At 41.2% G+C, this 26,224-nt stretch overlaps 3 protein-coding genes across 11 annotated transcripts in view; all 3 read right to left on the bottom strand.

Annotated features, from left to right (window-relative positions):
- Positions 1-1,418: 1,418 nt before the first annotated feature.
- Positions 1,419-2,609, bottom strand: tmem200b (transmembrane protein 200B). Its single transcript, XM_061761058.1, has one exon. It carries the CDS (start codon positions 2,607-2,609, stop codon positions 1,419-1,421), a length of 1,191 nt encoding a protein of 396 aa, XP_061617042.1.
- On the bottom strand, positions 2,481-22,466 carry lrrc71 (leucine rich repeat containing 71). 6 transcript variants are annotated; one of them, XM_061759583.1, is made up of 18 exons: positions 21,937-22,466; positions 21,710-21,748; positions 21,523-21,645; positions 16,847-16,954; positions 15,949-16,024; positions 15,795-15,869; positions 15,615-15,683; positions 15,363-15,522; positions 15,195-15,278; positions 15,048-15,122; positions 14,681-14,809; positions 14,523-14,583; positions 14,399-14,449; positions 14,251-14,297; positions 14,016-14,127; positions 12,630-12,721; positions 12,144-12,249; positions 2,481-2,658 (listed from the first exon to the last, which is right to left on the bottom strand). In XM_061759583.1, exons 1-18 carry the CDS (start codon positions 22,010-22,012, stop codon positions 2,618-2,620), a joined length of 1,524 nt encoding a protein of 507 aa, XP_061615567.1. In that variant the 5' UTR covers positions 22,013-22,466; the 3' UTR covers positions 2,481-2,617. The 6 variants fall into 6 exon arrangements, with proteins under 6 accessions (XP_061615567.1, XP_061615566.1, XP_061615570.1 ...); XM_061759582.1 differs by having other exon boundaries at positions 16,847-16,957; positions 21,937-22,464; XM_061759585.1 differs by lacking the exon at positions 2,481-2,658 and adding an exon at positions 9,762-9,868 and having other exon boundaries at positions 16,847-16,957; positions 21,937-22,464.
- A 440-nt stretch (positions 22,467-22,906) lies between these two features.
- ash1l (ash1 (absent, small, or homeotic)-like (Drosophila)) overlaps positions 22,907-26,224 on the bottom strand; it is a 49,789-nt gene continuing 46,471 nt past the window's right edge. For all 4 annotated transcript variants that reach the window (XM_061760474.1, XM_061760472.1, XM_061760473.1 and 1 more), the window contains one exon: positions 22,907-25,138. In XM_061760474.1, the coding sequence (XP_061616458.1) occupies positions 25,047-25,138 (92 nt within the window). In that variant the 3' untranslated portion in view covers positions 22,907-25,046. The remainder of the gene's footprint in view (positions 25,139-26,224) is intronic.

Genomic DNA, 26,224 nt, shown 5'->3' with positions numbered 1-26,224 from the left:
ACAGTATGTAATCATTTAAGAATACAATTGGACGGAAAAGAGCGCTGAAAGCAAATATGCGGCAAAGAGTAATTTATGTCGTGTATAATGTCGGAAACTGTCACTGCATCATGTCAACGTTGTCTTTTGAGCGTTTTGTCTTTGCTGTGTCACGCTATCGACACACGTAGGCCTGATCCGGATTTACCCGTCCAAATCTGAACTGTGGTGAACCGAACTGAACTGGACTGCTTGGTGGAAGCGTGGCTTTAGTAATACTGGCATGGCATGAAATCAAAATCCTTTTAGTGGATTGAGATTTGCAGATGAAGTAACGTCATTGTTAGCCGGTTAGAACTTAAATGGTTGAAAAAAAAAAAGTAGTCAAGATAATGGGATATTGTGAGACTGAAATCGTCCTTCGAAATAATATTTTGGGAACAGATACCGTATATCAGTGCCTTTGAGAGTTTTAGTCAGCGCTTTATGTTCAAAGAAGCATGACATGTGCGCTAACAATTTTCAATTTTATTCTGACCGGCAACAACACTTGCGCAATCTAACGAGCGGTCAAACCTTCTAGATTGTTTTAGTGATGTCTTATTTGTGCTATCAATGAGAAGGTGTGTCCGAATATTTGACTCAAATCCTATTGATATTATATTTGGTTTTGTTGAAATTCTACTTCTACATTTCTTAACTAATCTTTGAGTTTGAACTACAACTAAGCATGACAACGAGTATACTTCTTTTTTTTTCCACAGTGAGGGTTTATGTTTTGGCGTGATATTTGTTTCATGGAATAGATACAGTACTTGACGCTTTGCCAATTACGGCCAAAGTTGTGTTAAATTGGGATCATTTACCTCTTGCAGTGCACATAAAACCAACAAAGACACTTCTCTGCAATAAGTATTAAGATGTAACATACATAACTGACATGCATTGTATTTGTAGAACGGGACGTCAGCTGACAACTTGGCGTGTCCGGCTTCTATACATGCATAGTTGCATGAGTTGAGACAATTCATTGGTCCAGGAGAACAGGTCATTTGGTTCAAATAGGACTGCACAGTGACAACAAGCACCCTATCTTGCTGCACCCTCGAAATGGGCTTTGGAAATAAACTGTTAACTGCTGCAAAGCTGAACTTTTTTTTTTTTTTTTTGCAAAAGTGCTCACTTCATCAGGGACAGTAAAAGGTCTGTTTCTTGTTCTCCTTCAGTTATAAATGTACCCATGCAAAGTCCATCGGTGCATCAATTTTTCCCTGAACATTGAGAACAGGCTCAAGTTTCAGATTGCTCCATTGAGAAACTCCAAAGATCAAAACGGTGCTCTTTTATTATAAAAAAAAATGTGGCCAATATAGTTTTTATAGTACGAAAATCATTACTCCCTGGTTGTTTCAGTATCTGTAGATATCCTAAGGTATTCGTCACTGGAAAGGTCCTGAACCAAAACTCTTATCCCAATGAGAACACTGCTGCTCTAACTGGTCCAGCAGTTTCTCCACGGAGTCCTCCTTGTTCTCCAGCTTCAGGTAGCGTCTCCCTGTGCCCAGGTCTAGCCGAGGCCAGCTTTGGTGAGTGCGCTCCTCCGTGGCAGCCGGGACCTGTTCGGGAATGTTAACGCCAACTCGTGCAAGAGGTTCTCTTCTCGTTACTGGTTGATCGGTGTCACTTTCCTCTCTATGAAGCGCTTTTTCCACGCACAAAGGAGTTTGAGCTATGTGAGGTTTAGTCCTGTAGCTCATACTATGGCAGCGCCGAGGCTGAGCGACCGGAATGTCCACGTCGTCCACCCCCAGGGTGGACATGGAGGTGGCAGACATCAGGCAGTTATTGAGCTTTACAAGTGCGGTGTCGGTTTGGGTGTTAAAACTCAGCTCAGTTTCAAACGGTGTGTTGAAGTCCACCTGGCTGGAGTTACGGGAGGAGGAATGGGTCGAAGCCGGGGGCGCTGACTCTTGATGATGGAGGGCTTCCGTCTGCAGGACCGCTTGCTGGTAGACGCCTTCCACTCTAGTCTGCAGCAGGGGTTCGGAACTGACCAGCTGTTGCCGACAGAAGCTGTTGAGCTGGGCAGCTGGCAAACTGCTCACCCAGTGATGTTTGGACATGGAGTTGGCTACTGCCATTTGTTGGAGGTCCGCTGAGGGCACGGCAGCAGACACGGAGCAGATTACACTGCGCATCTGAGCCAGCAGCATCTGAGTCTCTCTGTCACGGTTCTCATACAAGACTGTGTTGGCACAGATGAGGATGAAGAGTCCCACCCCCATGATGACAGGACCCAGCAGCTTCATCCGCTCGCAGTGGATCATGCTGACTGTTGACAGGAAGCCCTTAGCTCCCAGACTCCAATCCCCTTGAGGTTCAGAAACACGACTGCCCTCTGCGGCTCCCAGAACGGACAAACGTGAGATTCGGTATCCGGCCACGGCCAGAGCGGTGCCCACCGTGACCACAATGATCCCCAGCACCAGGAAGGCTCCAGCAATAGAACGTAGGCGAAGCTTGGCTTGGATCACGCCGTCCTTCTTCTTCCGACCCCGTAACGTAAAGCGAGGCTTTCGCCGGCGGGAAGGTGACGATGATGTAACGCCTCTGGAGTTTTGGGTCTTCATGGTGCGGGTCACTCCAGAGCTTTGCTCCAGGTGATACCCAGTCTGAGCCCTTTGGAAGCAGAAAAAAAACATTCACTATTTCAAATAACACTCATAATAAGAAGATAGCTCATTCTACATTCTTTTTATACCACTTATCCTGTAAAGCACAGGTGTCAAACTGGTGACCCGGGGGCCAGATCCGGCCCGCCACCTCATTTTATGTGGCCCGCGAAAGCAAATCAAAATTGTTCATTGTGTTCTGGTGTAATACCATTGAGATTTTTGCAAGCATTTTTTTTTTTTTGGTTACCAATCCCCCTTTGAAAAGAAATGTAATCGTTGAAAAACACGTATTTATAGGCTTCTGATTTCAAAACTGGTTACTCATCAAAGTGTTCCGTATACTGTATGTAATTACAGTATATGAGGTAATATTTCATTTATATGTGTTGTGTTGGAAAATGTATGCCAGGAAAAGATTTGCCAAAACAGAGTTCACAGTCATAACGACGATGTGGCCCGTGACAAAAATGAGTTTGACACCCCTGCTGCAAAGGATGACAGGTGTACTGGAGCCTAACTCAGCTGACTTTGGGTACACCCTGGACTAGTTTCTAGTCAGTCACTGGCCATATGTAGAGAAACAACCGCTGTGATATTCCCCTTTTTTTTTTTTTTTTTTTTTTTTTATGCACTCAAATAGCACAATTCAGTTATGCATCTTGGCAGCGCAAAGAGAGAAAAAAAACTTGGAATCTTCAGATTAAAACAGGCCTCTTCCAAATGTGGATAAAATCCTGATTGGCGCGCATCAATGAAGGCATCATGAACAGTCGCTGTGCAAAAAAAATCAATCACGCACAAAGCAGACGTAACATCGGCAGAAAAAAAGAAATACGTATGCGCAAACCAGCTTGCAAGAGGCAAAAAACCTTGCATGGATTTGACCAAACAAACCATGGAAATTGAGTAAAACTGTTACACATTGATCATGTAGCCAATTTACGAGAAATGAAGAGGTATTGTACAAATTAAGGGATAATGTGGAGGGAGTCAGTCATTATGTCATAATCATTAGAACACACAGCTATTTCAGATTTAAAGTTATGAGCATTTTAATACACTATATGTGTCATCTATGAGGCTTTTTTTTTTTTGCCGCGGGTGGAAAAAAGCTCAGACACTTGGACTAAAAGAGAGTTGCTACCTACAGCAAGTTAGCTTGCTTGCCTGTTCCAGTTTTTTACTGCTCCAAACAAACAGAGTCCTTAGTTTCTGCTCAGAATTTGCTACGCGCTGCTTTTCACATAGTGGACGGTATTTATTTCAAACATTCATACTACAATAAAGAGCATTTTTGCTTTGCACGTTGGTAGGAATAAAAAAACAATTTTTTTTTTTAAATGATTGCAATATAAAAAATGTGTTTTGAAATTTGTAATAAGTAAATGGTCTGATTTAATTTCATTATTTCAATATGTCAATTATTTAGGTTGCTGTATAAGACCATGCGTTCACGTCAAAGTTCAGATTGAGTGTATTGGACTGATTATTCATTTGCATTTTTTATGTCCCCAAGTTCACATGCACCTATTCTGATTATGAAAACCATATTTTTAGGAACTATTGAGCCTAGTTTCAGGTTTTGGTGGGCTTCAGCGGATCTTCAGATGTCGAACTGGGACTGGGAACTCTACGCTTTGGGAATGGCTCGGTTAGTGTATGATTCAAAACATTTCAACATCCATTTTGCTTAAAACACAAAGAAGATTTGTCAGCTTCCGAAGGAGTACTCAGGACATCAGAAGATTTAGAATTTTCCATACCATATTTAACATTTATTTTGTAGATTTTTTGATTATTGTATGCTGCCAGGTTTTGCACAGTTATTGGGCATGCGGGCATGCGAGTGGTTTCATGTATTTAGTGCAGCGATTCTCAACCAGTGTGCTGTGAGCGCTCTTGAGGTTTGCTGTGGGAAATTATCAAATGTGACTTCATTGCTCCAAAAAAGTTTCTTTAATAATGAAATAATCTATTTCTGCCAGTGAGGCAGAGTGACAGACAAATAAATGGCATTTTATTAGATGGCAGGAAGTACAGTACAGTAATTGATGTATCCACTTTTTGTTACGTTTTTGTTTGTTGGTGTGCCGTAAAATGTGTGCCTTGGCTGCATAAAGGTTGGAAATCATTGGTTTAGTGAATGTGAACACAGACATTTTGGATATGTGTCACTTGAAATGTGCATGTAAGCAGACACTCGAAAGAAATCTCAAATTGGCAATAAATTAGAATTGGGCTCTTGGACCAACAGTGTTAATCCATTTTGCGAGTCTCAGAAAAAATGCAAACTCCACACAGATTTGACCCTAGACCCCTCCTAGACAGGACTGTGGACGTGGATGGATGGATGGATGGAAGAGGCAGGTCTGCAGTCGTTCTCTGCTGCAGTTCAATCATTAATTTCTCACAGGGATTTATTTTGTTTGGAATTTGTCACGTAGTCTGCCAGGGAACAGCGCTCAACTGCCCGCAGTGAGAATCGCAAATGAGACATTCAAATCTCGACTCGTGGAAGCAGCAATCTGTTCTATTAATTCAAATGAAATTATTCTGATACTTTGCTCTGTGACAGACCTTTTGAAGGACTTGCGTGCGTGCCTCGCATAGATTCTCACTTCAGTCTTTTCACATAAGCCCCCACGTACAGAAGCGGTCAAAGTCACCACTAAACTTTGCTGGTTTGTAGAAATATTATTTACAGAGATCATTATTTAGGAAGCATCAATTCACAAACAATGGTCAAGTGCAATGGAGTTTATGACCTACAAATCTGACATCAACGTTATAAACAATGAGCTACATTGCAATTTTTGGAAATGTTATCTTAAATAATCCTGTTAATGACGAGTCGTCTCAGTCTCCACATATACACACATATATAGTCGACAATGGCGTGTCACCCCAGTGAAAGGATCACTGAAAGCTGCAGTGTAAAAAAAAAAAAAAAAAAAAACGAGCACTCTGACAAACACGTCTCTGTATGACCTTGCATTTAAGATACCTCAAACACCTTGGATTAGATATCAGTCAAACTGGCAGAGCTCTGGTTGGTGTTAACAATAAGAAATAAGAATGTAGTCGAGCATAAACCTCTGCCAAGGCGGTACAAGCCAAATTTGGATGAGTATAGGCACTTCATTCAAACAGGAGAGCAGTTCCCCGGCCGGGCATGTGAGAAGTATGTTTTCATTCCTACAGCAACAAGTTTATTTAGTTTCCGTCTTCATCGTACTGATTAATGGGAATTCATATTTTCAAAAACTGTTGAGAAAAGTACCATACAATAGTCCTGGGTTTATGATGGAGTGACACGTTAGTACCATAAACCGAGGACGCCCTGTGAAGTAGTTGTGGTTTTTTTTTAATTATTATTTTTGTGGGTAATTGTGATAATAAAGACCCTTATAACAAACAAATGATGAAATGGAATGGAACATCGGTAAGTGTGACTGGCGATACAGTACAGTAGAATGCACTTGAGGTATCGCAATTCGGAAATAAAGAAACCTCATCAGCATATCGTGTGAAAAACCTCACCAATAACAATCGGTTTTGCTATTTGTTATCATTGTTTTATAGTTTTTACTGTACTATTGACAAGAATTCAATTATTTTGAAACTTGTGTGACAAGTGTTAAAAGATGAGATGTGTGAGGCATATTTGCGACGCTAATCACATTTGGATTATGCCCTCATTTAAGTTTGTTTCTGGGTTGGGATGTCTATATTGACAGTGATTCATTTTAATTTTGTCATTTTACACTTACAGGACCATTCAAGAATGTTAAAGTATATCTTAAAACATTGCCTTTACAGTTGATCAAGTTTAGTGATGGAAATAGCTTAACCCTGCAGTCGTTTTTTTTTTTTCCTTCTCACTTCTATTATTTTCTATTGGGAACATTGTTTCCAAACGCCAAGAAAACGGAACACATTCAGTTCCAAGAGATTACGCTTTATGGAGGACATTCTGCTAATCATTTCTAACCTGCAGAAAGTATACAAGACAACCTGGACACAGACACACACACAAAGAAAAAAAAAAAAAGTTACTTAGTCACTACAAGACAATTCTCAATTTATGACTGGACCGTGTAGCAGGGTTTGAGACTACGAATGGCACGTAAGGAACTAGTTTGCGCAGTGGCGTAAGAATACAAAGGTGACTTTGATTGTTTTACAATTAAGCAGCATGGAGGATAAGCGTGTAGAAAATGGATGGATGGATAGCTTTACAATGATGTAGTGTTTTTCATTCAAATATTCACGGTAGTTATGACTGAACTACTGTGTTAGTGATAAAGACTATGGCGCGTTCCAAGTTACTTCACCACTGCGGGAATGGAGAACTCCACCGTAAACCGAGGACCCCCTGTGCCATTTTATTGCAAACATTCAGAGAGCTTGTGGATAACGACCAAGCTTTGTGGTTTCTCCCTGAGCAGTATTGCTCGAGCCACATTATGCCATCCCTTAAAACACTGAAGGACATCCTTTTTATGTTCTTTCTTGTTTTCTTTCCTCTTGTCATGTGACAAAGGTTTGACAGAAAAGTCCTGCGAGGATTCTGTCAACCAATCGGAGAACTCGTTCGTATTCCGGCGGGAAGGTGAAAAACCGAACTGGTACCTGTTATTTTGATACCCTTCACTAGAAAACAACTGTTGGTAGCGATGCATTTGTATTTTCGAGTCAAAATTGGCACCTACAAATGATTGCGTAAACGGTACAGGCCATTAGGCCTGTTGCCAGTTGACTTCAAACTGCTTTGCATTTCTTGCAGACTGGCCTTGGCTTGGAGACGAGTGCTAATACAACACTGGACTACACACTGCAGACTGAGTATAAACACATTTCGGATTCCAAGACACTGAGGCAGCTAGGTTACTTCGAAGTCACCCAGGAACTATCGGGTTTGCAAATCTTCAGTACAGTGGAACCGAAAAGTCTTACAGTTTTGAATTCTGTCAAAATTTGGGTTGAGTATTCACTGTTTCAAAGTCTTGCTGTTAACTATGGCTGACTTCCATTTACACTTGTTTGAGGGTTCCGAATGTCAAATGTCAGGCCCTTGCCTTAAAACATTGTCCGTACAAGTCAATAAATGTTTTTGATGTCGCTCGAACAGACAGACAGACTATCGAAATTCTAACGGAGACTTTAAGGACGCATAGTTTCGTAAGTGGACAATTGGAAGTTGACCAGACTGTTTGGCAACGGAGAGCTTTTGGTTTTGATTTTTGTAATTGTATTTTGCTCTTCGATTTTGATGAAGTTGTGACAATTCAATGTAGTTTCCAAAAGTGTCGTTGAATTTCAACAGACTATTTAACCTGATTGTTTTGCAGAACATCTTTTATGCTACATCTTGCATACACATAAACGCACGGTTAAGATTGAGACCTACGAACTCTGCCTGGCGATAAGCGGCAAATGAAATGTGATGTGACCAGGGAAAAGATTTGATCAATTTTCTATACTTCTTGTCCTCGATGAGACGATCCGATGGAGCCTATCGCATCCGATCATCTGTCGTGACATCTTGTATTTCAAAAAAGATATTGTAGACCTTTAAGGAATATGGAAGTATTTTGCCTCTATACTAGTGTTCGATATCACGTTGTTGTTGTTGTTTTTTCAAACAGATACCAGTAGTACGAATACTAACTCTTGAGGACTCACTGATATCGAGTACTTTTGATACAGAAAAGTTCAATTCAAACAATGACAGGTAATTGTGAACAAAGAGATTTCTTTCTTTCTGACGCACATGACGATTCACCGATGTGCTTCATTGTCGCAGTTGTAGCGCCCACAACTGGTGAGGAGGATTTACTCAATGTCAGCTTTTTTTGCCCTTAGTATCTGCGACTGTTATCGGCAGCCTTCGCCGGTACCGATACTTTGAAATAAGGCCGGTATCGGTACTCACCCGTGCCTACAAATCGTCTAACACAGTGTTTCCCAACTTTCGCTGAGTCAAGGCACTAAACCGATATATTACACAAAAAAAGTCATTTGCCCTCACACACCTTGATCGCTCATCCATCCATCCATCCATCCATTTCCTGAGCCACTTCTCCTCACGAGGGTCGCGGGCCTGCTGGAGCCTATCCCAGCTGTCCTCGGGCAGGGGGCGGGGTACACCCTGCGCTGGTTGCCAGCCAATCGCAGGGCACATACAAACAAACAAACAACCATTCGCACTCACGTTCACACCTACGGGCAATTTAGAGTCTTCGGTTAACCTCGCATGCATGTTTTTGGGATGTGGGAGGAAACCGGAGTGCCCGGAGAAAAGCCACGCATGTAAACGCCACACAGGCGGGGCCGGGGATTGAACCCCGGTCCTCAGAACTGTGAGGCAGACGCTCTAACCAGTCGTTCCACTGTGCCGCCTCATTCATACATGTTTTTGGAATTAGGGAGGAAGCCGGCGTACCCGCAAAGAAAATTAATGCACGCACGGGGAGAACATACACATACTACACAGGTCAGTGATTTGTGTTGTCCGTGTGATTGAGATGATATTCATTGAATTGCACATCACACAGTCATGTCATTTTGCTGATATGTAGAGTACATTTCTTTAATAAACAATGATTCCTACTACTCATCTGCTGTTTTCCGCGTGGAACAAAAACAAAAGGCAGCTGGGCTACTGCCAGATGTCATGCGAAGCCACCAGTTGAAGATTGGTGGTGGGGAAAACACAAACCGCACACAGCAGAGAACCCTATACGCGGAGGTTTGGAGAACACAACTTGCGTGTTAAAATACCTCCAAATCATGACACGTTCCCTTTTGTAACTAAATATGCACACGAACTGCATCTGTCACCGGCCGAGCCGACGTGCGGTGATGCGCGCTTGCTGCAGTCCTCAGCACATGCTGACATCCATTCAACATTATCCGAAAGAAAAAGCCAGTTGCCCGCATGGAACCTCGGCGCACACCGAGTACATTCAACAGTCCACTTCTGCAAACTTGCCTCTAATCCCAGATCCCCGTTGCAGGTTGCTCATAGTTTTGAGGATCGGGAGGCGTAAAATCCAGTCACAGCCGAGAGGACTGCGAAGGACGCGGAGGTCGCTCGCGCATCTCCTCCGCAATGCGCGACACTGACTTGTGCTCATCCCGAGGAGTGTGAAGTGTGTCTTCTTCCTTGCGCTTCCGCGCTCCCCATCAAGCGAGCGCCAACCAACGCGGCCCTTCACAATAAAAGGAGCGCTTTTCAAAATACAATTTGACTTCACTGGATTCCTATACATTGATTTAAACTACCAGGTTTGATGGGGGAGTTTTTGAATATACATATTTCTAAGAGACATGTGTCAAACACATTTTTTGTCACGGGGGCCACATTGGAGTTATGACTTCCCACGACTGTGAACCCACATAAATGAAAGATGATCTCATAATCTTGAATTACATACAGTATACACAACACACTGACGAATAACCAGTTTTTTTTAATCGGAAGCCAATACAAACATGTTTTTCAACCATTACATTTCTTTCCAAAGGGGGAATGTAACAAGAACAAAAATATGTCAATGGTATTACACCAGAACACGATGAGCAATTTGGATTTGCTTTCGCGGGCCACATAAAGTGATGCGGCGGGCCGGATCTGGCCCCAGGGCCGCCAGTTTGACCCCCGTCTTTCTCTCCTTCCTGTAGCTTCCTGTAAATGCGTCCAGGAGGTGTGCAACCTTATCCTTGCTGTTACCCCCACGTAATTTGCCACGTCAATTTGTCGGCATCTGCTGCTGGAGACTGCAGGTGCAGTTCTTATGAATAATCTAATCTATCCATTCATATTTGATATTTTTTCAACTCGTCACATTTGTTTGGCAGCATGTGTGCAGGTTTTGGAACCTCAACAATGAAAGGATTACGTATTGCAGTACGGTAGTGTACAAAAGACGATTTGTATTGTGCCGGTGAAAAATACATATTTTTACGATAGCCATCACCCATTTACTGTAAATTGTGAAAATGACGGTTTGCTATTACAGCCTGTTACTATACACCGCGGCTGCTAGTGAATGAATCCCAGTCCTAACTCTCACCCCTAAAATTTGAGAAATAACAAAAATTAAAAAAAGACAAACATTGAACTGTAATTTGTCTTTAAGCAACTTAGAAGAGTGTAAAACCACAGTACATGGTTGTAACGTAAAATCTTACCAACAAAAATACATTTTAGTTTAGACTAATGAGCCGCTAGTTGCACCAGAAGGATGGGAAGCATTTGACAGGGTGGACAGGGTGTGGATAGCTAGTGTAAAAATGAGTGTTTATGATTTTTGAAGTGTGTAAACAACCCGGTCAGTTCAATGCTGAAAATGTTAGTTTCGCCTATGGTAATGAACCCAAAGCAGAATGCATGTAAGATAAGTACTAAAGTCATAAAATGACACTTCATATTTGGATGAAAAACATTAAGGGCGTTGCAAAACTCGAGCGTGCCTTCTCTCCTTTGTCCCACCGCCCCGTTCGTAACCGTGAACTGTCGTATGTCGAGGACCGCTTGACTTTCAGTTATTTGTCGCCATCTGGTGGGTTGAAAACGCTAAGGAAAGAAAATGCTTGGATTTTTAAAGCGTGGAAGTCTTGCCAACAATACACCAGATCACAATAGCTACGTGCTATATATGGACAATCAAATACTGTAAAAAAAATAATAATAATAATAAAATACATCTCTAATTTATGTATATTTTTAGTCTTGTCCTTGAAAAAAAAAATTCATGTTTCTTTTTTTCTTTTTAAGACAAATGTGTTACTGAGCTACAGTATACTATAAAGGCAACGCCAACCGTCATCTGGTAATTTATGTATTTATGTATTCATCAAAATTGATGAAGAAAAGGCTTCTTTTTTTTTTTTTTTAATGTCAGCGGAGGAGTGGTTTGCATGTCTGCTTCAAAGTCAAGAGGTTCTGGGAGCAAACAGTTCAAGACTCAGATATGAATGGGACGCTGACAATTTTTATTTCAAAGAACTCGCTTTATGGAAGTAATATCTCTATCATTTATGACAATAAATGGTATGACAGGTGGCAGGAAGCCAATGCAGTCGTGAAAACGTGGTGCATTTTATGTACAGTATCATAATACACCAATAGTTTGTAATGAGCGCAAGAAGCCTTTTCGAATACAGTGCATCAAAAAAGAGAGCAAGGAATAAGGCAGATCAAGCTTTTTTTTTTTTTTTTTACAACAGCTCTTGGATGAAAATAAAATAAATATCATTGGAGTCTAATTTATCTAAAGTGACTCAAATGTACACAATGTATTTTTGGCAGTACAATCAATCAGTAAAGAGGAGTGCATTAAGAAATGAATTCTATTGAAATATTTACGACAACAACAAAAAGAACAAGCAAAAAAAAAACGTGTTAGCGTGTTTACAAAGTCCATAAAAGAGAATTTGACTGTTCTCCTGAAGTTTAATTGTCTGAACATTGTGAACCCTCACCCTCTTCCTCAGTCTCTTCTTCACTTTTTTTGTTCAGAGGGTCTCTGAGTGTCATCAGTTCCTTTATCCTCATAAAGGTGTCACACTCTGCAGCAAAGTGGTTTCTCTAAGAGAGTGATAGAGAGCAGAAATTATTATCCAGCTACAAATTCATAGCATTCATTACTACTTTACTGTAATTTAATTCTTATGACGACTTCCTTATCTCTTAATAAGGCCTTATTTCCCCCCAGCCAATCATTAACCAAATAAAACAACGACAATTCAATATTCTAAAATGTAATTACATGATTGGGACAAAATCCCAGTAAATGCCCATTATCACCGTCCACCACTTAACACAGAACTATAAAAAAATATTTTTAAAAAAAGACAAAAGCTTGGCTGTAGATGACCACAAAGTGTCCTGCTAAGCATACTCAAGTCGTTTGTGATACTGAAAGTGTCTATGTATCATAACCGATCAATAATACATCGGAATCCCACCTGCAGACAGAGACGCAGCAGACCTTTACCTCCATCTTGCATCTGTAAGGAAGTCAGGAACTGAGGCAGTGACAGCTCTGTTATCCTGTTTCCTACACAAACAATATGCACAGCATCAACACTACTTTCTCTAGTTTCAATATAAAACAATGAGAAGGTAAAAAAAAAAAAAAAAAAAAAGCTATATTATAATGGGTAGTATGTTTCGATGTGTTCAAAAATAAATCAATCAACTCAACGATTTTTGTACCTAGTTTAAAAGCAGCCGCATAATTGGGGAAAGAAGCTGTTTTCAAGTCAACACGATGCAATCATTTCGCCGTAAAATGACAGCTTTACAATCGTTGCGGTGGTACACCGCTTTAAAGTGGGGAAACGAGTCTCTGTCATTACCATGGCAACCCCAGACCATTATAACACAGTGGCATTTACATTATATTGACACGTCTGATATTGTGTTAGTCCCAGTCTAATGTTACTATTGAGAGTTGTGTGCAGGGCTTGTACAAACTTGTGTGACACCCATAAAACCCAATGATCCGATAATGAGTGCCATCTATTATTGTAACGACTGGCAAAAAGTCTCGGGTGGGCCGCTGGCCCACCGGTGTCAAACCCAAGGCCCGTGGGCCAGATCCGGCCCGCCGCATCATTTTATGCGGCCCGCGAAAGTAAATTATGTGCGGCGACTTCCACGATTCTCGCTAAAATATGTACCAAAATTTCAAATTGTTACGCATAATAAATAATAACATTAGGATATTGCGATCATTTTATCATGACTAAACCCCTTTTTACAGTAACTTCAACAATGGTCGAACAAACTATTATGCTTGACCTCTGATTTCAAAACTAGTTATCCATTGTTGTTTTGTAAATGTAATACTACGATTAGGCGAAGAAAATATGTATGTGGTTTCACGGTCATAGCGACCCTCTGAGGGAAATCGTAACTACAATGTTGCCAGTGACAAAAATGAGTCTGACACCCCTCTTGGCCTAAGTCAGTTGGGATAGGCTGCAGCTCAGCTCAGGTTTAGAAAATGGATGCTTGGATGGCTGTTATTGACAATGTTTCAGACATACATCTGCTTGGCTTCTTTGGTCTATTACTGTCTTTATCAGTTCCATAGTTAGATTAGACAGCCACCTCAGTAAATCCAATACTAATGTAGAGCGCAACATAACTTTACATAGTAAGCCATTAAGGAATTTGAAGAGATTAAAAGGCATCTTCTTCGTGAATTAGAATATCCAACACGGTACTAACACAATTTGTCAAGTGCTTGGTGCATGTTTACTAAGAATATTTGCCACAGTAGCAAGGTGCAATGTTTGTTTGTTTGTTTGTTTGTTTATTTAGAGCTTAGGTCAAAATTGACTGACCCGCGAGGCTGAGGGAGGCAAGAGTGGTGTTTCCAGGCAGAATGAGCTCTCCGTTCCTCTGCTGCAGAGCCTCATTCAGGAGGGGGCTCACCATCTCCACTGGCTTCTTGTGCTGATGGGTAATTAAGATGCACAAATGCGTATTGGTTATAATCATTCAAAACAATCTTTGTTTGGGTGACTATTCACGGAAAGCACTAAATTGTCAAAATTACTGGATGATGTTCTTGGTTACCTCCTGATCATACACATTGTTTTTTTCCTCCATGTCTTGACCTTCAGCTGCAATACATTCAAGGAAACAATGGTGCAAATTAATGTGGAAATTAATTCAGACATAAGCGTTTATAAGTAGATTGGCTGGCGACCAGTCCAGGGTGTACCCTGCCTCTCGCCCAAAGTCAGATGGGATAGGCTCCAGCACACCCGCGTCCCTAGTGAGGATAAGCGGTATAGAGTGGATGTATGGATGGATGGATGGTGTTTATAAGAAATGGAAATCATTACATTTCTTAAGACACTTTTGGTCTTTGGTCGGAGCCCGTTTTCCATCTGGTTTAGATGATTCCTGTCATAAATAGTAGTCATGTTAGTTGTTGTCAAACATACAAAGACAAAAAAAGGATAGTGGTCGTTTTAATAAAGAGTCATTTTTTGCACCGTACCCGTTTTTTAGCAGTACTTTTGTTCTCCCCTTTATTGGAGTTTAGTGAGGTGTTGCCGGCTACAGATGGGACTTGGTCACTGGACAGCTTGGCAGTACACGATTGGTCAACATCGACAACGGAAGATGACTGCAAAATGACGTAAACAAGCATTTACACTGCAATGTTTATATACCCTTTGTGTATCTTTGCATTTCTTGATTCACGGAAAAGTATTTCTACTTAGTAAAACTTTCAATTGCTTGTACATTTTCATATCATGTAAGTCAACCAGTGTCAGTGTCCAGTGTGTTTGACTCCAGAATTTCCACAGTATTACAACTTTTTGGCGAGGCACGCTTTCACGAGTCGCCACTGTAAGACTTACAGGATGTGTTTTGTTTAGAAGTAGTTTCCTCCTCTGCACAATTTCTTCATGAGTTAGCACAACCTCACCAAAAACCTGATGAAGTGCAAACAGTCATTGAAGTACAGTCAACTGTATAAATACTTCACGTTTCACGTCAGTCGCTACCGTGGCCAATTGTATAGCTCCTGAGTCTCCAATGTGATTGTTGGACAGTGAGAGGAACAGCAAAGTCCGATTGAACCGCAGGCCCTGAGACGACAAAACGGGGTGAGAGAACACTTGGGCCGTCGTGAAGGATGTACACACACGTTCATTCTGGGTCATCATCGTTACCTTTGCAATATGTCCGGCACCTACGTCGCCGATATGGTTGAACGAGAGGTTGAGTGAGGTGAGGCTCCAGTTTGCAGACGTGCTGGTCGAGAGACCGGCCCCAAGAAGACGCGCGCCCTCATCTTCAATCCGATTGTTGCGCAGGTTCAAGTGAGTGAGGCTTGAACAAAGAACCAGTTATATTGGGCATCTGAGTCTGTCCGGGTGTGTAGCTGTCACCGCTACTTTTGATAAAGTGGATGTGTTACTCACACACTTCCTTCAGAAAGAAAAAGGTGGTGGCTGTGATCTACCAGAGGATTGCCCTCTAATGTTATAACCCTATCAAAATAAAAGGGTACATTGATAAAGTAATGCTGTAGACTCGTACTTATTAACATTCAAAACACGCAGGGACAAAAAACAGACGAGAACGACTGCCGCTTCACTCACCTCAGGCTCATGCACGCACATACTGCATTTGCGAGAGTGATAACCATCGGATCCGTCAATCCAGCCTGCCAAAAACTGCACAACGGTCGACAATTGAACCCAGATGGTGATAAGTATGAAATGACGCTTCTTTCTCTAGCCTCCCATGACTTACTCAATGCTGTGGAGAGTAGGCAAGGACGAAATCATCTTACTTAGCACTCGGATGATTGGTTCATCTACTGTCCATCCTGTGACAGGATAATAATATCATATCATATCATATCATGTCATATCATATCGTCATATAATTTGACCAATAACTGTAGACACTTTTACAAAAAAAAATAATAATAATAATGTAATTTACCATTGTATTTATGCCGCCTTGGTTTTACTGTGTATGGGTAAATGTCGCCCATGCTCAAACAGCCACGCTTCAAAGTTCGATTTTCAAAACGTTATTGAGGATTTTAAGTTTCAGGCATTCAAAGTAAAGTGAATGCAAATGGTGGTGGCCCAATGATATAAACTTCTTTTTAATAACGGTAAAGACATAAAACAGCTGCATAAAAATTGCGTGATTTGCACAATTTACGTGTGTTGCCTTTCCAACTCTGCAGCTACTAGTGCATAAATTTCTTTATTCAATCGTAATAATGGTAAAGACATGCACTAGTTCCCACACTTTCACAAATTCATACATATTAATTCATATCTCAGAAATAATATCTTTTTTCCTGTGGTTGTTTTACATACACAACGTGTAATTCTCTTTATTTTATGCTTGGTTTGATATAAACCTCAACTGGGAGTGGCATTGAACATCTTGAAACCTCTCTTTTTCTGATGAAATGTTCACCATTTGTTACAGCGGTGCTTATTGTGCAGTGAGTTGAATTTGAGTTTACTGCCACCAAGCGCTCGCACGTCAAAGCGAAAATTCAGCGAATGGCGCCTTGTATCTCGAAAAACCTGTCATCTTTCTGGAGAAGTCTTGAGAAGTAAAGTGTGGTTTGTAGCGTAATCCTGTCAATAGCTGTCTGATGTGTGTGATGAGTGCCAGTCCTTACCAAAGATCTTCATGCCCGTTGTGCAATAAGGGTCTCCATTCTCCAGTTCCACTTGGAGGTGTGGCTTAAACACATCATGCACAGGCTTTTTATGGGACGGCCTGCCACCTGCTAATTAGATACAGTATTTGAATTATATATAGAAAGTAACGTGATAATATATAGACTGACTGAAACATGAGATACACCAGTATAAACTCGTCAGCCTTGCTCCCTGTGTCGACCAGTCGGCTCCCTCGAGTCACACCGTATTTAGTTCACTGTTTTCTTTCAGTCAGTTGGACTGTTCATTGTCGAACATTACGTGGTCCAATGTTGCATGTTCTGTTTGTCTGTGGTGGGGCGTCTATTCCGCATGTCTTTGTACCTATTACAGGAATTGTGTACTTTGTTTATAGTTGTTTGATCGTGCCCCATACCTTCGTATTGGAAACAAACACCCTTTTTGAATTTCCCCTGAACTGCTGCCTTCCTCGAATGCTTCCCTGCGCTTGGGTCTACCTTTTGTCTGCGGACCACCACCGCAACCTCCCCAAACATGACATACCAAGACCCAGTGACAAGAATACAGCGTCGGCCTGCACGCCGTTGCTCCGCTTGCTGTCGTCCTCAGTCTGCGGAGCAAGCCACTCCACAGCCAGTGTCTTGTTCTTCCCTCTTTGTCCCTCTCACTGGTGTTAGCTTTTCCACCACACATTTTTGTAGATTTAGATTTTTCTGATTTTGAAGGTTACGGAACTCAAGAACCTCCTCCCACTTTCTGACTCTGACTCAAGATTCTGATTTCTCCAGTTGTTCCTCATTTTTGTTTGTATCACATTATTACTAGCGTATGTCTTTATTTTCGTTGTATGATTCGTTTGGGTACCCATTCGGTCATCTATATGGGACCACTGCATGGTGGCCAACGGAGGAACCCAAGTAAAGGTTAGTTGTTACTGTATGTTGACCCTGTCTCGACTTCACATCTTTCTGCACCTGTTTCTAAGTTGTGTCATTCCGAAACTGTCTCCAAGTCACATAGTTGGACATCTGTTTCATCGTCACATCGTTCCACACTTGTAGTGCTTCACAGTCACTTCACCTCACATGGGTCAGGTCTGTCCACACGTCTTTCCAAGCTCACCTTCTCTAGTGCCAGCACCCTCTGCCCCCCTTGTTTCTGGTGTCCCTCTACCTCTATGGTGGCAGGGAGATCGGGCCAATGCGGAACCAGTTTCGGCTCTGCGGACTCTATCAAGACCCGAATTTTGTGGCGGATGCAGGCCCCAGTTCTCTGAAGTTTGAAGCCCCAGTTGTGCCTCTATGACATCTCGAGTACTGCGGCAGCTCAAGGGCCTGTATCGTCTCGGCGGCAGCTCGAGGACCCTATCAGCGGCTGATCACGGCTTACTTGTTACGTATAGACTGGGTAGCGCGGACCGCCGCAATAATCACCCGTCAACATTCAGACTGGGCGCCCAGGAAGTGCCACACCACACACCGTACGATGGTAAGACTGGCCAGCCGGCCGGCCTCCGACCCTGCTCCTGCAGCGCAAGTCCTGCGGCCGACCTATTTCTAACGTCCTTTGTCCCGGCTTGTTGACCGTGACCTCATGTCAAGGCCCAGGCAACTCTGCTTGTTGCGAGCATCATGTGCTTGGCGTCCTCTGGCCATCCTCCTAACCAGTGTGGTCGAGCAGCTCGTGTCTGGCCTTCTAGTCAACCACCAGACTGGCCCCACTGGCCCTCTTAAAAGTGTCTTAAAAATGGCTGTTCTGTACTAACTACTATTTTGATTTGACATTTTTGGATTCTGCTATGAGATGGAGGGCTCCCAGACAAAAAGCTTCCATATATGTAGACGGACAACAAAGTGCAGGCTGTGTTGTTGTTGTTGTTTTTGCCCAGAGGAGGAGTGCAGATGCAACTGGAAGCGGTGGTCAGAAATAAAATTCACGCTAAAATATCCACAGGTTTTGGTGAGGACACAATACATGCTCTCATATAAACAAATAGACAAGCTAAAACAGGACCAAAAAAAAGACTTCCAAAAGTTTTGTCAGCTGTCAAACAAGCAGAGCTCTCGGGATAATGTTTGGTTAGATTATTGTTACCCTGGCTAAATGTTAAGTAACTTGCAAGACACAAAGTTAGCTGATAGCTTGTGTATTGAAAGCAGACTACTTGCTATTTGGCCACATGTATGTATGTTCCTGCTGTCTTTTTTTGTTGTTGCATAGGCTACTATTAGCATCGGTGTGCCACCCCAGGCAAACAATAGTCGGCAGTCCACAAACATTCAGGTAATTATTTGTGCATGCCACAAAATAACAGTATAACAGTAACAATAACAGTATGATTTAACCTCACATTGACCTGTTGTTTTTATTGTGGTCTGTTCCTATGTAAAGTACGGTCCACTGTGGCTTCAGTTTTAGTAACTCATATTTACCACAAAATCCTACCTTTTGCCATTTCTCATAAATTTATTTACTTATTACTTGTTTCTAATTAGTGTCAGTAGATTGAAGAGCAAACGATTTGTAACGGTAGGTTTGGGCATTACTTGTGCTTACTTTATGCTTCATAACAGCATAACTAGTCTCTTAGAGAAAAATATTGTATTCATTCGTGAGGAAAATGTATGTAAATGATTGTGAATAGTAATGTGGTATTATTTGCCTCATTGCTTTTCATTGGTTTAGGATAAGTTTGCTCTTTTCTTTATGGTAGGTGTAGTGCAATTACTTCGGCCATGTCATCAGATTTACAAACGTGATCCATGGACCTCTGCCACTGTGTGAACTCAAAACAACAAGGGGCTACAGAAACCTTTTGACGCAGGAACTAATGCACCAAAACAGAATGTTTCTGGTAAATTTGGCGTCTAGATTGTCACACGACCCCCATTTGACCCTCTGACCTTTGACCTTCGCTTAACGCCTTCCTCAGTGTCCCCTAAATAGTTCACGCCGCCTTGACAACCAACTGACAACAACCAATATCATCTTATCGTTGTGTTATACTGAACAGCCAGGCCAGAGATGCATCCACACAGTGAACATCCACATATCTGCAGTTCAGTATTCGTGAACTCGCCTGTTTACTTATTTTTTTGAAATGTGGGAACCTGTCCTCTGTTATTTGCTAAAAAAAAAAAAAAACCTGTTAGCGGTTTTTGTGCTCACTCCAAACTCCAAAGTAATAAAACTATTTATTTGCTGCCAACTTTTGGCATCTTGGTGCCAAAGAACTATGTTGAAGTAAGTTGAGGATTTTAATTAAAACAAAAAGTATAGCTTTGTCGCCATCTTGTGGAATGTAGAGGCAATCATTCCTTTGTGGATTTTCGCTATTCATGGAAGAGCTCGATACCTATTATATCATTTATATCTTCTGTAGTTGCATTCAAAAAAAACAATTGCGATCTTTTTGCTCTCAAGTGCCACAATTTGGATATGTGTCATGGGAGCATAACAAGGAAAAACACATGGAAAACACAGATATCTTCATATTAGAATCAGATCTTCCAAATAATATGTGCCAATGTAAGTGCAGCGTAAACGCATTGACACTTATGTTTTTTATGTCCTAAACGTATATTTCGTCATAGTGGCTGTTTGCTGTTTTACTAGAGTGGCAACTACCGGAGACAAATTCCTTCTGTGTCTTGGAAAATACTTGGCCAAGAAAACTGATTCTGATTCTGAGGCCACACAAATAAACACTAAAAATCCCCCACAGTAAATCTAAACTACAGTCAAAGCATTTAAAATGTGGTCTCAATACTGTATGCTATACAGTATTAGAGGTTTGTTGATCATTACATAAGGAAAACAATAACAGCTGTCCCTCATTATATCGCGGACCACTTTTTGCGGTCTCACTGTATCACGGATTTTGAAATACATCCATCCATTTTCTGTACCGCTTATCCTCACTAGGGTCATGGGCGTGCTGCAGCCCATCCCAGCTACCTGTGGGCAGGAGGCAGGGTACACCCTGAACTGGTCGCCAGGGAATCGCAGGATTTGGAAATCGTACATATCACATTTTCTTTTGCATAATTTGCGCTATTTGGTCTGATAATGTTACTAATGTTACTACAGACTTACCTAGCAATAAGCTCGAGCCAGGAGAAAAGAGCGCGTAAAAGAGAATGTCCGAAGTTTGGGCTCATTTCACACTTAAAATGCAATTTGTCTACCGCATAGCAGAACTGTCTTAAACATCGTTAGCTAATATAAGACAGCATTGCACCTCTAATTATTATGAATTGTATATTATGAATTGACACAGCCGCCGGTGGGTGCACTTTCCATCACTTTATTGAACGAACTGCAACAAAATATCTGAATCTCACATGCATCTTCAGTATTGGTATTATGCATGAAGGTTCACAATATTTACAAACAATAAATATATGGCCGCTACTTTGCGGATTTTCGTCCATCGCGGGGGCTTATAAAAGGTAACCCCCATGATAGTGGAGTGTGTGCCACTGCAGTAATCCCAAAGTGTTATTTACATGGAATTTGGATGTGCGAGCATGCGGGGTTTTTTCATGTGTTCTGTGAGCACAGCCATATTGGATATGTGTCACATGTCAATAGTTGGTCGAATTCCATGTAGAGGTTCCATTGCAGTTACTGCTGACTTTGCTCATCTGTGTCATGTGGCACTTGTGCTTACCTGTGGTGCTTTCTTGGTTGGAGGAGCTGGATTTGGTCTTGAGTGCTGGGATATTTTTCATATCCAAAAGAGCACAGAGCCCAGGAAAGTCGGCCATCACACTGCCAGAACACTCATAGTCGTCTGTGAGAGTTAGAGTTAATGAGTTTCAAACTCATGAAGAATGAGTTTCTCTAAAGACACTCACCAAAGGTTCGAGTGGCTGATGTTTCATCTGAAGTTGCTCCTGTGACACAACAAGACCCGAGATTTGATAACTCACCATGTTACATTTGAACAAAAACACCTATCTATCGATCTATCTATCTATCGATCTATCGATCTATCTATCTATCTATCTATCTATCTATCTATCTATCTATCTATCTATCTATCGATCTATCTATCTATCGATCTATCGATCTATCTACCTACCTGTTTGTATCGGCGCCGACTCTTCAACTTCAGAATTCTTCTCGGACTTGTCTTTAGCTGGTTTCTTTCTCGCCATGTTTGTCCTCTTAAATTGTTGCTAGGGAAGCCTTACCCCCGTCACTATGGGAACACTAAATCAAAGAATCGCGAGATCTTGTCAACTGTAATGCAGGACGTTATCGTCCAACAAAGCAACCGTTTAAAGCCATTTGGTTCCCTCATTTAACCACTATCTAGCAAGCACCTCTCCCAGTATGATGCAGTGCAATTTTGTACTACTGCAAACTACGCTCACATATATTTTTTTTTTTTGTTATTGGTCAAATCTTACTAAATAACGATTTCTCCAAAAGACAGACTACACTCTGGACTGGTTGTCGCTGAATCACACAGTACATAGCGATCGGAAACCATTCACACCGTCACTGAATATTTCATTCGGTAGTTCATTATCTGCTTATTTTATCACTGTATCACGTAAGGTTGGGTGACATCCTCAACATTTTACATATGAAAAAAATAATTTGTAAAAAAAAATATTTCAATGTATTAATTCTGGCGGCACGGTGGAAGACTGGTTAGACTGGTCAGCCTCAGTTCTGAGGACCCGGGTTCAATCCCCGGCCCCGCCTGTGTGGAGTTTGCTTGTTCTCCCCGTGCCTGCGTGGCTTTTCTCCGGGCACTCCGGTTTCCTCCCACATCCCAAAAACATGCATGAATTGGACACTCTAAATTGCCCGTAGCTGTGAATGTGAGTGCGAATGGTTGTTTGTTTGTTTGTATGTGCCCTGCGATTGGCTGGCAACCAGTTCAGGGTGTACCCCGCCTCCTGCCCGATGACAGCTGGGATAGGCTCCAGCACGCCCGCGACCCTAGTGAGGGGAAGCGGTCAGAAAAAGGACGGATCTATTAATTCTGCCAAACCGTTTTAACCAAACGCTCTTCAATTAATAACACAGCATGCAGTAGGTTCACAATAATGTAGTGCTTTTTATTAAAAAAAAACAAAAAAAAACAAATCATAAACAAATATAAAACAAAAAGTAAAAACCAACAGCATATTTTCATGACTTAAGAATCATAATTACAAACTTTTAACGAGTGGGGGAGGTTTTTGACAAACTGTACACGTCACAAAATGTCAGCCAGTCTGCCATTTACAATGCTTGCATCTTATTTTGTGATTGTCTAAAAATAACTAAAGAAATCACGGAAAACACACAAATACAAGTACAAGCATCATACAATGACCGCTATTAAAAAACGGAAGCATGTCCTATTTAAAAGGGAACAAAATAACAACAGGAACATGATAATGGTCTGACAGGTTGGTTTTTGTTTCTATCACTGCTTAAAAATATTATAACATTTTTAAGTTGGCTAGCTTTTTTAGTGTTCAACACTTTGCAGCAAAAAACAAGGAGTACACTCCTTTATAAAAGCAATATTATTAACAATATTCAGTGGCAAGGGTGTTACTGTGTCACTGCCGTGCCCCGATGCCTTCTTGTGTACGTTTTGACATTCTTCTCATTCATGCACAACATTTACATGAATTTCATTTATAGGCAACAAAACTTAACGTAGGCTTCTTATGTTGTCAGGGATGTTATGGTGAGATTAAAGACTTAAAAATTTAAAAAAAAAAAAAACATGTTTTTTTTCCTCCAAGTTTAAGTGTCTTCATAATAGCAATACAAATCAATTAAAATATTAGCATTATCATAATAATTGCAATACATTTAGGGCTGAGTCCTGTACAGTACAATAATAAACAAAATTATTTTTCAAGATATTGCTTCAGGAGAAACCCCTCAATGTAAAGCGTTTGTCTATATACATAACTTGGCACTGTACAGCTAAACCGTTGCCACTCTCCATCCTCAGTGTCATTCTAATGGATTCTTTGTCAGTTCACAACATTGGGACACTGCCGCTTGTCCCTTTTATGCAGAGGCATTTGACAGGGGAAATCTCATCAGATATCACTAATTCTTTTAACACATTCTCCATGGCAACAAGGAACAAAAAGACAAAAGTCGAATCCCCTCCCATTATACAGTATACACTTGTCTCACAGAATATAAGAAAATATGACCATCACGATACATTTCATGTTAAGCATTGTTTTCCATAGTTTTCTTAAAACTGTTCATTGCCATTAAGCCCTTTTTTTCTTCTTTTTTTTTTCTTTAAAAACAGGAAATATTCAGGAAATTGTGTAGACTATAGATACACAGTAAGTGTGTGCAAGCACACCCTCCAAAACAGGCAGTCAGAGAGCACAGCTGAGTAAGGCGTTACAGTTCAAGCCAGTGTCCCTCCCACCTCATTTAGTTAAGCTGGTGAATCCATCAATTGAAAAGCTTGAGCGTCTCACGGGGAGGAGGAAAGAAAACGCAAAACCAAAAGCTCAACAATACACTTTGACCAAAAGCGCACACGCGCTCTCCCCTCCCTTCCTTTAAAAACAAGCAGATCTTGTCTGTGTCTACATGAGTAGGCTGACTACAGTATAGCGGGTGAAAGATAATAGACTTGCATTTTGCCACACTACAGCATCAAGTACTGTTTTAGTGTTTTCATTACAGATACATTAAACAGAGCTTCACTATATCCATGGTACCAAAAGTGCAGTCTACCCACCCTTTTTTCTCACGAGCAGCATCTTGCATCACTATTTGTTTGCTTCCACTCCAAATGTTCCAGCACAAACCCTCCCTCATTTGATGCACTGACATTGCAGCATAATCCCACAAGGGGGAGCAGTTATCCAGCATTCTCATCTGCACTGACTGAGCGATAGCCATCTTTCAGCCAGTGTGCTACTCAGTACCACGTGTCATTTCAGTTCATGTGTGGGCATTTTGTCCTGTGTTCATCTTAAAAACACTCCTTGAAAACAGATTGACATAAAGTCGGAGTTTCCAAACCCCCTCCACCATCTCATTATTGAGATGATAAAGTCCTGGAAGAGGTAACCTAGAAGGTCCAAATGATGCAATTATGGTCTGGAAGGTTTTAATAGCCAACTAGACTCATTTCCTTTCTTATCATCTCTCGTGCAATAGAAGGTGAAAGGCAGTCGGCTCGCCCGGCATGTTGAAATGTTACTTTCTGCCAACAAAATCACCAAATCCAAGTGTCCGTCGCCGTAGGCGCCGCCCTGCACCCTCTTCCAGGAGATAAGAGACATCTACGGCTGTTGGAAGAACACAAAAAGGGGACGCTTAGGAGCTTTGACAGAAATAGCTGAAAGGTGAGGTCAAAAATCAAAGAAAGGTTTTTTGTTTTTTCTTTAGAAAGGGCTCTCCTGTAAGTGGTGTGTTAGTCCTCAAAGTGCTCACTGCCTGATGGCATTCTGACAAGTTTGCCAAGGGAAATGTTCAAAAAAATACTCTGAAATCACTACTTTGGAGACAGATGGGTTCAAGTGTTCAGGTATCATTTTGGGCAGGGTGGGTAGTCTTTGCAAGATGAAGGCTCCCTGTTATAGTGTATTGTTCCTTGTAATTACATGCAAATTAAACATGCTAGCTCCCCAATCCGATTTTGGTTTTGCTTAGTCAGCAAAGTCTTCTTCAGTGATTCCTGCAGACACATCATATTGAACAAGGTGTTTTGGTCGACTGGGATTCATTGAGTTGATGCAGAAGTTTCAATCTGCTAGCTATTTTCAACAATGTTCATTAAAAGATGACTAAAAATGTATTTCAACATAAATTTAAAAAAAAATGGCCATGAAAACTACATGCTAGGAGGTTATGAAAATGTTTTGTCAGACTCATATACATTTTTTTACTTTCAATGGGGAAGTAATGGTAAATAGCATGTCTAGGGAACAACTTTTCATCTTAATATACATTTGGTATAATCAATTGTAATCCGAATGGATGATGTGGTTCTGAATCATATGTAACCATTGTGGTTAACACTGTGGCAAATTAAGTTCAAATATTTTGTTGTGGGGGTGTAGTATGTAAGCAAAATGAAAGAAAATAATAAATCATGTTTCTGCAGGAAAAGGTTGGACAATGGAAGAACCAAAAAAATAAAAATCATTTCAATATGCAGAATATGACGCGTCCTTTATTCGATCTGTTAGAACTGGCCTTGATGAAAATGGTTTGAGAGTCACCCCATTCCTCTATCTTATGAGTTAATTCAGGTTTTTTTTTCACGTATCACTCCACCTAATTGGAAGTATTCAGAAAATGTATCAACTATTATGCATTAAAAAAAACCTGACGCCCTCAGTCATCTGTTGACCTACCACCCTGCTGTGTGC

This window comes from Phyllopteryx taeniolatus, chromosome 21 (assembly GCF_024500385.1).
Source record: "Phyllopteryx taeniolatus isolate TA_2022b chromosome 21, UOR_Ptae_1.2, whole genome shotgun sequence".
Classification (NCBI taxonomy): Eukaryota; Metazoa; Chordata; class Actinopteri; order Syngnathiformes; family Syngnathidae; genus Phyllopteryx; species Phyllopteryx taeniolatus.
Note: the sequence above shows the minus strand (reverse complement) of the source record. Positions and strands in the feature narration are given on the sequence as shown.